This window comes from Spermophilus citellus (genome assembly GCF_964194105.1).
Source record: "Spermophilus citellus genome assembly, chromosome: 10".
Taxonomy (NCBI): domain Eukaryota; kingdom Metazoa; phylum Chordata; class Mammalia; order Rodentia; family Sciuridae; genus Spermophilus; species Spermophilus citellus.
The window spans coordinates 28,650,828-28,664,557 of NC_138197.1; the positions used below are offsets into that span (position 1 = coordinate 28,650,828).

Genomic DNA, 13,730 nt, shown 5'->3' on the forward strand with positions numbered 1-13,730 from the left:
TGACTAGCTGACACCAGTAGATATGTGTCCTTAGTATGAAAAGTCATCAATTACAGTTCTGCCACAGTCCCACCTAGTACGCTGGGCAGGGGCTCACCTTCTGGCTGTCCCCACACCCATTTCCAATCACTGGAACTTCCTGGTGACCTTGAGGCAGAGACAAGGGCCTTTGATTTAGTACCTGCTTTGTGCTACCTGGAGAAGAAGGGGAGACAACCCAAGCATTTGTTTTACTTGGGGATTCAATACATGCTGCTTTTCCCAGGAGACTTATTCCTCTAGTCACACTTAGTTTCCATTAATAACATATTGAGTTTGTATATTTGAAGTACTTATTCCCTTTGATGGCCAGAGTTAGTGGTTCAGAGACAGATTCTAAGAACTGGAAAGGGGAACAGAGTGGGAACCAGGCTAAGAACTGGGTCTGTACATCAAGACTTGAGAGTTGTTTGGCTGCATTTAATAGCAAATAACCAGCCAATTCTCCACTGTCATAAAGTGATACTAATATGACGGAGGCATGTGCCCATACGGCTTTGTGAGTCAGAGCCACTAGAAGAATAGAACTATGGAGCTCCCTCTTCTTGCCCAGAAAAGGGTAGAGCTTCCTGAAAGCATTTGTGCAGAAAAGGCAGAACAAAGCCCAGAGATATGAAAATAGTACTTGTGTTAGTCAGCTTTCCATCACTGTGACAAGATACCTGAGATAAGCAACTTAATAAGGAAAACATATTTTTGCTCACAGTTTCAGAGGGTCACTTTGCCCTGTTGCCTAGTGGGTCTGTGGTGAGGCAATATATCATGACAGGGAGCATGGGCAGAGGAAACTGTTCCCCTTAGGGCACTTGGGAAGCAAAGACCGAGAAAGGAAATGGCTAAAATCCAAAAGCTCCTTCGAGGGCACACCCCCAAAGACCTAACCTTCTCCCACTAGGCCCCACCTCCTAAAGGTTCCACAACCTCCCAGTAGTGACAGGTTGGGGAGACCAAGCCTACAACATTTGGGCCTTTGGGGGACATTTAAGATCCATACCACAGCTATGCTGCACACAAGTTAGATGGCCTGCGAACAGTGCGTCACTGTGAAACATGGAAGATCTATTTGGAAGAAGGAGGGAGAGATACACTTGCTGCCTGTCATCTGGATGCAGGGCAAGGTTCTCAGATAAGCACGGGGTACTGTTTCATTCAGAACAGTGGTTCCTGTTAAGGTCCCAGTTGGAACCAGGAGCGCTGAGTGAGTGGTCTCTCCCAACATCCTCCAGTTTGTAAATATTTCTCCTCGTGCATGGAGGACTCTATGCTAAGCTCAGGGAATAAACCAGTGAACAGAACAGACACCATCCTGCCCTCCTGGGATTTCCTGGCTGCTGGAAAACCAGGTGCAAAACACGAGGGATAAAAATCATGAAAAGAGAAGCACAGAGGCTGAGGAAGCAAGAGACTGGAAGTATTGGGAGAGGAGAGGAGAGCTGGAAGGTGGCGGGAGATGCAGGAAGCATCCGGTGGAAACAGCATGCACCAAGGCCCAGCTCACAAGAGCCCAGAGGGCTCTGAGCAATGGAAAAGAGGCATGAGTAGGGGGCGGCAGGGGCCGGGGGCAGCATGAAGAGAGCCGGGAAGGGCAGCCTGAGCTCCACGGTCAAGGGCCTTGTAAACCATGTCAAGGACACTTTTTCCTTAGCAATGAGAAGACGCTGAAGGAGTTTAATCAGGGAAGTGACAGGACAAGATTTGCATGCCACACATGCTCACCATTTAATGAGCTCAATTTGGCAGTAGCTTCCCCTGGAAATTGGTAATAGACTTAACCCATTGTCTACTTCAGAAAATTAACCACAGAAAATGTACATGGAAAGGCGGCAGAAGCTCTAGGGGCCAAGAGTGGAGGAAATTAGATCGAAGCTTCTCTGGGTTGCTGTTGTTAGAAAATGGCTTGAATACAGATCGCTTCGTTTTAGGATTGCCTTGTTCGCCAGTAGGGAATCTGCCACCTGCCGATTTGTGCAACTCTGAGATCATTTGCATTATCCTTTCTGGTGCCATGTCATCCTGTTCTTCCTACAAGGACAGGCTCCTCTGGGCTCAGAGGATGTCATTGTCTGGAAGGCAGAAGGCGGTTGGTAGGGTCTGTGTAAGACTGGATCTGCCTTTCGGGATTGTTCTGCTGTCTTCAAGCCCTGAGCAGCTGTTTCCAGGGAAGCATAATGCTTGGCTTGATTTCAACTCACAGAACGTATTCTCAAAGCACCTTTCGGGGGCTCTGTGGGTCATAACGGGTTTCTGTTACGATGACAATTGCTTTCTGGCCACGGTTGGTTGGCATCGTGCTCGAAGCCAAAGGCACAGGCTTCACAGACTCTCGGCATGGTTTCATGGTCATGGATGATGCCTTGAACTCCAGCCAGCCTTGGAAACGCATAGTCCTGAGGTGGAGCCTGGCTCTTCCAGAGAACGACTGTGAGACCTGCAGTGAGATTCTTGAATCTCTTGTCTGCTCCCCTGTGAATTCTTTCCTTACAAAATGGGAATGATAATAACACTCTCCTCCTATGGTTGTTGCAAGTGTCAAATGAGATAACATGAAGTTGCACAGTGATGCGCCCTGCATGGTGAGTGGCACATGGGGGCTGCTTAGAACTGTTGGCTCTCGCTGTTCTTGGAATGAGAGCCCCAAATGACAACAAACAGATGCTCTGGGCAAGCCCTGGGAGAAAGGGAGAAATAGCTCCAAACTCTCCCCACAGTGGGGCAGAGTGCTTGTTTCATGTGGCCAAAGAGAACGCACATGACCCTCTGTTGCCTGGAAACAATTTTGAAGGTGGCCTTGGAGATGCCTGGATTAGAGATGCTGTGGGAATTCACAGCAGGGCCAGGGATTGTGGAGACCTGAGGTCACGCAATTCAGGGCCAGAGGTTGAGTGCAGAATCAGGTACCAGGTACCAACTGGCATCTTCCATGAAGTACCCAGAGGTCCCTGAGATAAAAGGAAGGACAGGACAGTGGTTAGGAGAGTGGAGCTGGAGGACTGAGGAATCAAAGCCTGATTCCCCCACTTAAGCCTGTGTAACCTTGAACAAGTCATAATTTATCTCTGCCTCCACTTCCTTTCTGGTAAACTGGTGGTAATCATATTGTCAACCCCATAGGACTGTGATGAGAATTAAGTGAGAAGTGAGTCTGATGTGAGAATCAGTGCATGTGATAGCTGTGTATTACTATTATTTAGTAACATTAGTGTTATAATATATATGCTAATCTGAAAGGCTTTACTACTTCCTGGAGCTGCAGAACTGAGCCCCTTCTGAGCCCATGGCCTGGCTCCTGTGCCCTCTAGGTGATGCCTGTACCTACACAGATCAGCATCAGCGTCAGGTTTTGTGTTCATCTCCCCTCCATGAGGGCAGGCAGGATGTCTCATTTATGTTGTATTTCAGTATCAGCTGCAGACCCTGATCCAGCCCAGGTGTTCACTAAAGATTTGCTGTATGAACAGATGACAGTCTGTTGCCATGACATTCTAGTCAGTTGCTAGTTGCTTCAGTTCTCACTGGGAACCTCCTGTGTGCCCTTGAGCAAGACACTCACCATCTCTGGGCCTCAGTTTTCTCATTCACGAAAGTAATAGCAATTTCCAGCTCCCCACCCAACTTGAGGAATCTGTGATTTTTCTGGTTTTACAGCTTTTATTTTTATAATCCTAGAGTTTTCCAAGAAGATTCTGTCACTAACTTTTTAGTGGAGGGGAGTAGAATGGCTGTTGGGCTTTTTGTTGGGGTGGTGTGGGAAGGAGTGGGGTGTGGGGATAAAAATGAAGTTTGAGAGAGCAAAGAAAATTTATGGCAGGGTTGTAGAAAGGCATCAAGGAGCTTGGCCAAGGGGGAGCTAGAGGAAACGGGAGGACGGGTCAAGCTGCGAGGCTCCTCCAGGGCTTGACTGCAGTTTATTAGTCTGGACTCCATGGAGATGGGTTATCTCTTGGAAGATCATTTTAATAACAGAGAGGACAGGGAATTAAGGATGCTGGCTGCTGGCTGGCCAGAGCTGGGTGACTCTTATTCAGACATGGAGTTAATTTGTCTCTGCTAAAATTGCCCATCTGATTAGATTCTCTTTCAGGTGTCACTCCCCAAGGAGTTTCTATGGAGGAGGCCTCTGGAGATGTGGCTGCTAAGGACTTTGTGAGGGGAGACCATTGGGAAGTTGTCCAGACTCAGAGGAGGCCCAGGGAGGGAAGGGCAGTAGGGGGACACTGAGGGCAGTGAGCCATGTGTAAATGCAGAACCTATGGCCCTGCACCTGTGGGTCCCAGGGCCAGACAAGTCTCAGCTCTGCTGCTTGCTAGTCGTGCTGTGGGGGTGGACCTCCCTCTCAGTCCGTATGCCACAGCTGGCTTTGGTTACTCACATTCATGGAGGAGACTATGGCCTGGAGAACTCCAAGTAGTGGAGAAGACATTGGAGTTGAATTTGGCTTGAGGCTTGCAGCCTATGATTCCCACGCTCCTGCCTCCTTTCTGAGAATCCGCTTTCCTAACAGTGTCAGGGCTGACATTGGAACAGGTAGCCAGCATGGTTCCTCAGAGCATGTGTGTCCAGGACCCTGAGCCCCACATCCTCCTCCTGTTTGTGACCAATCAGGGTTGATCTGCTGTCAGAGGCCTGGGCAGGGCTGGGGACCCTCGGGACATTGTCAAGCCATGTGCTTTACTATGGACCCACTGCATGGCATAGGCAAGTTGCTGAAATTCTCTGAAAGCCTCCAGACACAGGGAACGGCTTGGGCAAAGACACGGTGGCATCAAAGAGCAGATCCAAAATCACAGCATCATTTGCACGTTTCGGAGTTTTTCACTATTATTCCATTTCACTAGCATTGTTGCTAATGATAGTAATGTTAAACAATTAAAAATAAAACTCTTCCAACTTTTAATTAAGTCAGAATCTCTGGTGGAGGGGGGTAGAGGTGGCAAGGATTGGCTTTTTTTTTTAATAATAAAATAAATAAAACAGTTAAAAGTAAGAGAAATGAAAATAAACTAGCAAAAAAAAAAAAGAGAGAGAGAAAGAAAGAAAGCTCCCCAGGTGATTTGAACACGCACCGAGGTTGAGCACTACAGCCAGGAGCCTTGCCTGGGCTGGGCGGGCTGGGGTCACCGTGTACACAGTTCAGGGCCAGTGGCACTAGCTAGGGAACAGCTGCCTGCCACAGATGGAGGACGTGCTGTGGGGCCACATCAAATTTCAAAGATGACGCTTAGGGATTGAAGGAAATGTGACTTAATTTATAGCAAGAGAAATTGGGTTAGGTCAATGGAAGTGGGTCAAGGCCCCAGAAAGGTTCCCGGTGGACACTGTCCTTTGTGATGAGGGGACAGAATGGGGACTCTGCTGTGCAAAGAACTGTGAAACTCTCACTGGTGCAATACAGAGAGTGTGGGGTTGAAATGCTCCACCTGTGTGGCTTGGGGGACACTCATCCCCCTTCCTGGGAACTCAGTGGAAACTTTGGAAGGCCTGGGTTGAGTCGGTGTGGGTGGCAAGAGCTTTGGGCCGGGAGCCACACTGGTTGCCCGCTGATCTTGCACTCTGGGCAAGTCCCTCCTCCCCCCTGGTCACAGTCTCCTTTCTCACCTGGGACCTGAGGGAGCTGGGTGAAGGCAGGTCAGTCCCCTGCTTCCTGTGCCCACACTATTCAGTGCCAAAGACGGTGCAGGGCAGATGAGGAGTGGCCGGGGTAAAACCCCTCCTTTATGCTGCAGTGGGCAACCTCCTCGGTTCCCACAGAGCAGAGCCACTGAGAGAAGTCACTGAGAGAAGGGGCAGCATGGGGAGACGGGGGAGAGGGGCCTCATGAATGGAAACTGCTTGGGGAGAGGGCAGGGGAGGAGAGAGGGAGGAAGGGGACAGAGGGCAGGAGGGCATGTGGAAGAAGGAAAATCCAGCCTCATCTGCTTGTTTGTGTTTCTTGGATGTAAGATGTGGACTCCTAGCATATTTTTAAATCCATCAGACATGAAAAGCTGATTTAAATAGCCCCACAGTGTGAAGCTGGTAATTTCACTTGCCACGATGGAGAAGCTGGCAGGGCTCCGGCAGGACTCAGCACCTCTGCCCACGCCAGGGAAGCTGTGGAGCACGAAGCGCTCTGGGCTAGGCTTTCAGGCCAGGTGCCATCCCCTCCATGACTGGGGACCACAGAGAGCGGGAGGGAAAGAAGACAGACGATGGGGGGAGAGGTTGCATCCTTCACTTCACTCGGATCTCCAGAACGGCTAGGTGGAGGCTGGGACCTTCTCATTCATTGTGTCTCCTTTCTTCCCAGCATTCCTAAGAACCAAGTGTCAGGGAGCTCACTTCCTAGCAGGCAGCCTGGTCCAATGCTCAACAGTGCTGAGATGAACTCCTTTGGGATAAACTGGCCTTCCCTGGTTCTAGTCCTGCCCCCATGAGTCACTCAGAACAAGGTTAATGCCAAAGTCAGGTCCTCCTCCTTGAATGGAGCACTCAGGTTCCCACTTCTGCTTAAATCCTTCTTTACCATAAATGATTATAAAGAAAATGTATGCAAGACCAAAATATATGGGAGTGCTCATGAATGTATTTCCTGCTCTAGTCAATGCAACAAAATTCCAAGAACAACCAAAGACTTCCATCATTTTTGAGTTGTCACTCAAAACATTCTGACTAGCTACTCTAGGCCAGGCTAGTGCTCCTGTTGGCATGCAGGACAGAGTTCCCACCAACAGGGAGTCCGTCTACAGATGATGGTGGCAAAGTTGCAAAGAGAAGTCTGTGGGGGGCGGAAGTATCAGGAGCACAGAGGCTCCCTCTGCAGAGTCCAGGAGGGCTGGGTGGAGGTCCCTGTGGGGATGCCCTCAGGTGTTGCAGCGGCTGTTAATCTAAACTGGTGGGCTTCTAGGCCTCCCCACCCACCGCTCGTCTTGCTTTCTAGCTCCCTCATCCCTTGATGTTTCCCAAGACCAACCAAGAGCAGCTTAGGGTTTCAGTTGCTGGGGATAGAAAAGAGTCACTCCTTTTCTTCATGGAACATACAAGCTTGTGAACATTTTTTGTTGTTTTTAATTTTTATTGTAGTAAACTATACAGAACATAAAAATCTACAATTTTAACTATATCAAAATGTGCAATTCAACGGCATTAAGTACATTCACAATATTGCATGTGTAGTCACCACCACCAGTCATCTCCAGAAGTATCCACCACCCTGATGTGAAGTGCTTTATAACCCACATATACAAAGGCGGGTGCTTTAGGAAGGCACTATCTAAAGTCTGCCCTGGGAAGCAAACTCATCCATTCACCCACCTAGTGTCTCTTCTGTACCAGGCCCTGCTATATACAAAAATGAAAGTCAGAACCTTGCCAGCAAGACCTTGTATTCTGTGACCCTGGCCCCTATGCAACTTTAATGCATGGTAGAGACGGGTGGGATGGTGCACGCCTATAATCACAATAACTTGGGAGAGGCTGAGATAGGAAGATTACAAATTCAAAGCCAGCCTCAGGAATTTAGCAAGGCCCTAATAAGCAACTTAGTGAGATCCCATCTCAAAATTTTTTAAAATGCAGGGCATAGGGGTTTGGGGACTTGGGGATATGGCTCAGTGGTTATGCTCCCTGGGTTCCATTCCTGGTGCCCCAAAAAAGCATGGTAGAAAGAAACAAAGTGTACTTACACGAAAGTGTCTAGTTTTAAAGAATGCAAATTTTACTTATTCTCCTTTCAAAGAGAAATGGGAAGTTCTTTGACCCGTGACCGAAGCTTCTCCAAGTTACAGGGAACATTCTGTCTATCCCACTTTGTTGGGCTTTGGTCTCTTGCATAGGGTGCAGGGTTGGGTGGGGGAGCAAGTGATGATGTTGTTTAAAGCTTTTCCATCCATTAAGCTCTTTCCCTAGACTTCTCATTTGCTTTCCCACTACCTTGGGGGGGGGGGGCAGAGAGTACTATTTTACAGATGTGGATGTGGATTCAGAGCATCCAGCTGTTCCAGGTTTTGCCCAAGGTTGCATAATTTGTATGCAGGTCCTTATTCTGTAGAGGCTAGAGAAAGCTTTTGGGAGAGGCACAATTGGGTACGTACAGCTGGCTCCACACCAGGAAGAAAGAGAACTGGGAAGGGATGCATCTTGTATGCACAGAGGCATGGAATCCAAGTTAAATTGAGTCATTGGCTGCCTGAAGATAATATATTGCCACTGGCAGCAGCTGGGGAGACTGCAGGGGGGTGAGAGAGGGTGCTTTGACGGGCATCACACTGAAGGCAATTGAATCGCAGCAGCTGGAATGCTCCCCAGGATGTTCTTGCAAAAAGCAGAGACAGCACCTCATTTGAACCAGGGAGGCAAAACTTGATTGGTCTGCCCAAGCCACAGAGACTCAGTTGTCCAGTTTTGGAGACCCTGGAGTTCCAGTGAAGCAGCTCCAGCCTTTGGGGGTGGGATGGGGTGACGACCTTGTTCTAAAGAAATGATGCTCTGCTCTCAACTCCTGTCAGGCAAACACAGTTTGCTAGACACTGGACCAAATGTGAGGCTCAGAGATGAATGTTCCTGCCCTACGTAATTGGATCCAGTTCCTAGTCCATTCTTTTGCTCTTTAGAGCCTTGTAGGCAGCATGTCTGCATAACCATTCTGCAGAGTGGCACAACTAGCCACTAGTTACAAAGGGGTTGGGAGCCCGTGCACCTGTTGTTGGACCACACCCAATGCTCTTCCTTTGATGCCGTGCTACACCTGCTCAGTGAATCCCACTTCCACCCCTACCTTTCTCAAATCCTGCTGAGTTCCATATCCACATGTTTCAATTCTTGTTCCCAAGTTTTAAAAGAATGCAATCCCATTCTCTCTGCATTCTTCAGACATTTTTGCTTAGTGGTGCAGTGTTTTTATGAGCAGTATTTATTTTTATAGGTCAGATAGATCCAGCCATAATTCATTATGATAGTATAGGCATTATTGGTCCTAGGAGTCCTCATTTGTAGGAAGACAAGTCTCCTGGTGCTATGACAAGGGTCTCTAAGTACCAATTTTGAATCCTAGCCAAAGCCTTGATGAAGTCCCAATTTGGAACAAGGGTCAGTGCTTGGACCTGACTCAGCCCTGGCCCCAGAGTGATAAATGACACAGCCTCGCCTGTGCTCCTCAGTTTCCACATTGATTTCAGTTGTCTGCCAAGCACCATATGGTTTCCCAACCCCCATCATTTCTAGCACTGTTCTCCTAAGTAGGGCACTTTGATTAAATTGGCTCCGCTGAATTGGGTGAAAGGTAGAGTTATGATGTTCTTCGTTATTGCGATTGCTGGTAACTAATAGGTCTATTAATAGAAACACCAACAGAGGTAGGAATGGGTGTTGGACGTTCCGAAAGTGCTTGCATCCTGCCGATCACCCCTCTCTATAAGGAGGGAGGAATAACCCATAAAGAAAGACCTGTGGCTTTTGACTGAATTTGTTTAGCCTCTTTCTGATTCTTGGGTGAAAGGAGGAGAGGTGGCAGTACTTCCCGGGCCAGCCCCTGAAGCCAAGTTGAGGCTTTAATTCCAACCTGCAGGAACATACCACATAGGTCTTGGGACTTTTATGCTTGTGGACTGTAATTTTTATTTATGTTGAAGTAAACTGCCTTTTCATTTCAAGCTTCAGATCTGGTGTGCTGTCTTCCCACACCCATCGCTTCTGAGCAGAGCTTTGCAGGGTGCTCTTGCCAGCACAGGGAGTCCTGCCTGAGGATGTCTGTCCTCCCCTGACTTCCCCAAGGGACTGAGCACCTCCCTGGGCAGCTCGCCTCCAGCAGGGCAGCAGGGCATCTAGAAGCTCAGGTAGAAGGGAGGGTCTCTCAGGTCTCAAGGCCCTCTTCCCTTCTTCAATTCAGAAGAAAGAAGAGACTTAGGGGAGGTGGTCAGAAGTGGAGTTAAGCAATGGAACCAGATCCCAGTTGTGTTTTATAGAATGTGAGAAAGGAAGCAGGGAATGGTGAGTAGAACTTGATTTGTGCCCAGGGAAGATTTGAGATTTTAAATATAAACTAAAGTATGTTTAAATACCTAAAGTAAGACATGTCCAAAGAATGAGAGGAAAGGATGAGAATAATGTCTTACTAAGTAGAGAAGATCGATAAAGACAGAACGATTATGATATGGTACCAAATAGAAACTCTGGAGTTGAAAAATCCAATAAAGGAAATGAAAAATGCACTAAAATGTGCATAAAATTCCTATTTGATTAGGTAGAAGGAAGAATAAATAAACTTGAAAATAGGTTAACTGTGATTAGCCAGCCACTCTGAGGGACACAAAGAAAAAGGAAGAACAGAGTCTCAGAAACCTGAGGGACACCATCAAGAGTGCCAATTATGTACATAAAAGTTCCAGAAGGAAAGGAGAAGGAGAAAGAGGTAGAAAGAATATTTGAAGAAATGAAGACAAAAAACTCTCCAGAGGGAGAGAACCATAGATTGGGGCTGAAATCATGCATCAGGCTCTGCTAGGCAGAGAACAAACAAGAGCAAGGGACAGCAAGGCCATGAGACAAAGCCAGCTCTGAGCTCAAAACCTAGGGAATGGGCTGGGCAGAGACACTCACTGAGGTAGTGTTTGTAAAAGGGCTCAGTTCAGGGTAGGTGCTTGGTAATTGTTAGCTGGATCCAAATTTAAAACTGAAACAAGGCAACAGGCTAGGTAGTGAGTCAATGTTGACAACCCAAATTGACCCGGCTTATTAAGACCCACTCGGTACTGTGCTAAAGACTTCACCTCCATTACCCCCTTAAGCATTTGAAATATCCCCGTGAGGTAGACATTGAAACCTCCAATCTACGAGTGAATGAGAAAACTGGGTTCAGGTCAAGGTCACTACCAAAGGGGTTGGAGCCAGAAGGTTCTTCTGAGTAGTCTGTCAGTGGGTGACACCATGTGGGTATCTCTGACCCACATGATAGCTTAAAAGGAATGGGAGGAGGGGAGGTTGTGAGCAGGGGACAAGGTATTACACCGAGTCCCCTGCTGCCCCCTCTTCTGTTCTCTTTTACAGTGAGGCTGGAGAAGGGAGCAGCAAAGGTGTCCCTGCTCCTGCTTCTCTGCCTGGACCTGTGAAGAATCATGGGAGCTACCCCACAGGCCAGAAGGCCTGGCACCAGTGTGCTCACACCCTCCTCTGTATGGGAAAAATGTAACCTGGAAAGGGACAAGGGACCTGGAATAAAGGCATCTGTGGGCTTAGGGAGTCCCAGGGGTAACCTGCTCCTCCTCCTGATTTTCTCTCTCCATGACCATCACCACCTTCTACTGCCCAGCCCCATACACAGAGGTATTGAGGGCCACCTCTGGGTGTCCCACAATCCCCCTTTCCTGCCAAAGTCCACTTATGAGGCTGCCACCACCGCCCTTCCCTTAGGAAAGGAGTTTCCTGTGAGTTCTTCAGATGAGGTCTGGGGACACTGATGAAGGAAAGTGAATATGCCACTGTACGCATCTGAGCAGGAAGCTCTGGAGCATCAAGTAGCCCCTCCCTCCATTTTCTAGAAGAGGCGGGGGCCCAGGGAGGAAGCTAGCTTGCTAAGATTACAGAGCATTTTCAGGAGCTCAGGCTTGGATATTGTTTGGCACCCCTATGGGCTCACCCTACAAGTGGTGCAGCAGTGAGAGAGAAGACTGCAAAGAGGCACTTGCCGGAGACCTACAGGGGCTCTGAGTGTTTGGGGCCTGGGGAGGAGGCTGGAGCAACATCCTTGGGAACTCCAGTTAGTGGCTTCTCCCCTGTCCATTTGGCTGTGTGGGGGTGTCTTCAACCATCTTCGTGGAGGCCTGTGGACACCTTCTGCCCTCTGTCTCAGTGTGCTCCCCTTGAGTATGTTCCACCCACTTTCCTCTAGGACCTGAGTCTGCAGCCCTGAACTTATAACTGGCCATGATCTTTGTGACCTTTTTATATAATCAGCCACCCAGGGCAAAAATGTCCTTGCCAGCACCCCGGCAGCCAGCCAATGATGCTGGAACCTGGCTAGCGTCTGGGAATACACTGCCACCCAGCCGAAGGAACCCCACAGGGGCCCTGATTGTTCCTGCAGTCCAAGTGCCCTGTGGCGAAGCTACCAGCTACACTCGGTTTGCTTCTCAAACACCAGCAAAATGTCAACATCACAGCCATGCAGTCCCTTGGAATAAAGGAAAATAAAATATAATGAAGCCGGTAACTATGGACCTAGTGTTGGGCCTCACTGCCGGCCTGCCAATCTACCCTGTTAATCATCATGTATGGCTTTTCGAAGAGCTATTTTGAGAAACATTTAGCAAATGACTTTTATATAGCTATATAGACCTTATTCATACCCTCCAGAAATGGTTGCTTTTTTCGGCAGCAGATGGTTTTCCCCTTGGTTCTTTTCATCTCTTATTCAAAGTTAAGTAGGAAATAAGTCCACTCCCTAACTCCAGGCAAGAATTTTTCACCCACAGTCTACCCTGGAGTCAGGGTTGGTGGCGAGGGTAGCTGTGGCAGGAAAGGCTGTGGATTCTTTGTGAGGCACTGCTCCAGAGAGCTCAAGAGGGTAGAGCCAGCGGGCACTGTGACCACTGAGAGGCTCCAAAGTTTGGGATTAGGGAAAGAGCAGAGCCCCTGGGCTGGGGCTGGAGGGGCAGCTTAGAATATAGGTTCCTGGTTTGCTTCTCTCAGCAACTCAGGGCCCTAGAAGTCCATGAAGTACACATCGAGAACATTACTTTGACCTCTGGAGAATAGGGTCCAAAGCAAGACAAGACACCCTGGCCTTGCCCAAGTGGTCCATGTTGGCCCACAGGAAGCTGCAAGTCTGCCCTGCATGGTTGCCATGGCAACTGTAGTACAGAGGCTCCTAAGGACAAGGGGAGGAGATGGGAGGTGGAGAAGGCATATCGTGGCTTTTCTGGAAAAAGCCCTTGTGTTTCTTTCCCCCAGGAAAGCAGGCTGGAGGAAAACAAAACACAATAAAAATTTATAGGCATTTGGGGTCTAGCAGAGAAAGCAGAGCATAGACTCCACAATGCTCTAAGAGTATCATTCCTGATCACATGTGTCTCCTTCCTTTGGGGGAGGCAAGTTAGGACAAAGACATAGCTCTGCACGGGCCTGGCCAGGTGGTGCCACACAGCAGCCCATTTGCAGGATTGGGGTAGCCCTGACATCTTAGGCTCTGTGGGACTAGTCCTTGAAAATAGTCCCTGCTATCCGCCACAGCAGGATTTCTTCTTGGCAGGGCGACCAACCTGAATGGTGTCCATCCTTACTGTGTCTTCATGTTCCTTGAGGAACCTGGGAGAAGGCAAGAAACAGTGTCAGTGGCAGAAAAGCTGCTAAGTTTGGGGGCTGGCTGCATGGACTAGGCACCCTTATAGGATACAGATCTTTGGAGTAATTTAGAGAGCACCCCACTTCACCAGAGAATCAGATAACGTGTTTAAGTCTCCTGTGGGTAGGACAGGAGTGTGACTCTAATTGTAAAGCCAAAGGGTTTAATCAATACATATTCTTTCAAAACACTTTTCTAAAAGTCCCTCTTGACTCTCACTTGATTTGACTCTGAGCCTTTTCTCTTGGAACCCCATCACCCAGAGTCATAATGCTTTTGGCCATATCCCTCACTGAAGTATGAGCTGCTTCAAGGCAGAGCTTTGGCCTTTACCTCTGTGTCTCCACAGCCTATCACCGTGATTGGCACACTGTTGGGG

General features: G+C 48.5%; 1 protein-coding gene across 1 annotated transcript in view; it reads right to left on the reverse strand.

The window, feature by feature from the left end:
- Positions 1-7,101: 7,101 nt before the first annotated feature.
- CRACR2A (calcium release activated channel regulator 2A) overlaps positions 7,102-13,730 on the reverse strand; it is a 215,298-nt gene continuing 208,669 nt past the window's right edge. The window contains exons 18-19 of the mRNA XM_081310360.1: positions 13,269-13,314; positions 7,102-12,181 (exon numbers count right to left, since the gene is read on the reverse strand). Of these exons, the coding sequence (XP_081166486.1) occupies positions 12,116-12,181; positions 13,269-13,314 (112 nt within the window). The 3' untranslated portion in view covers positions 7,102-12,115. The remainder of the gene's footprint in view (positions 12,182-13,268; positions 13,315-13,730) is intronic.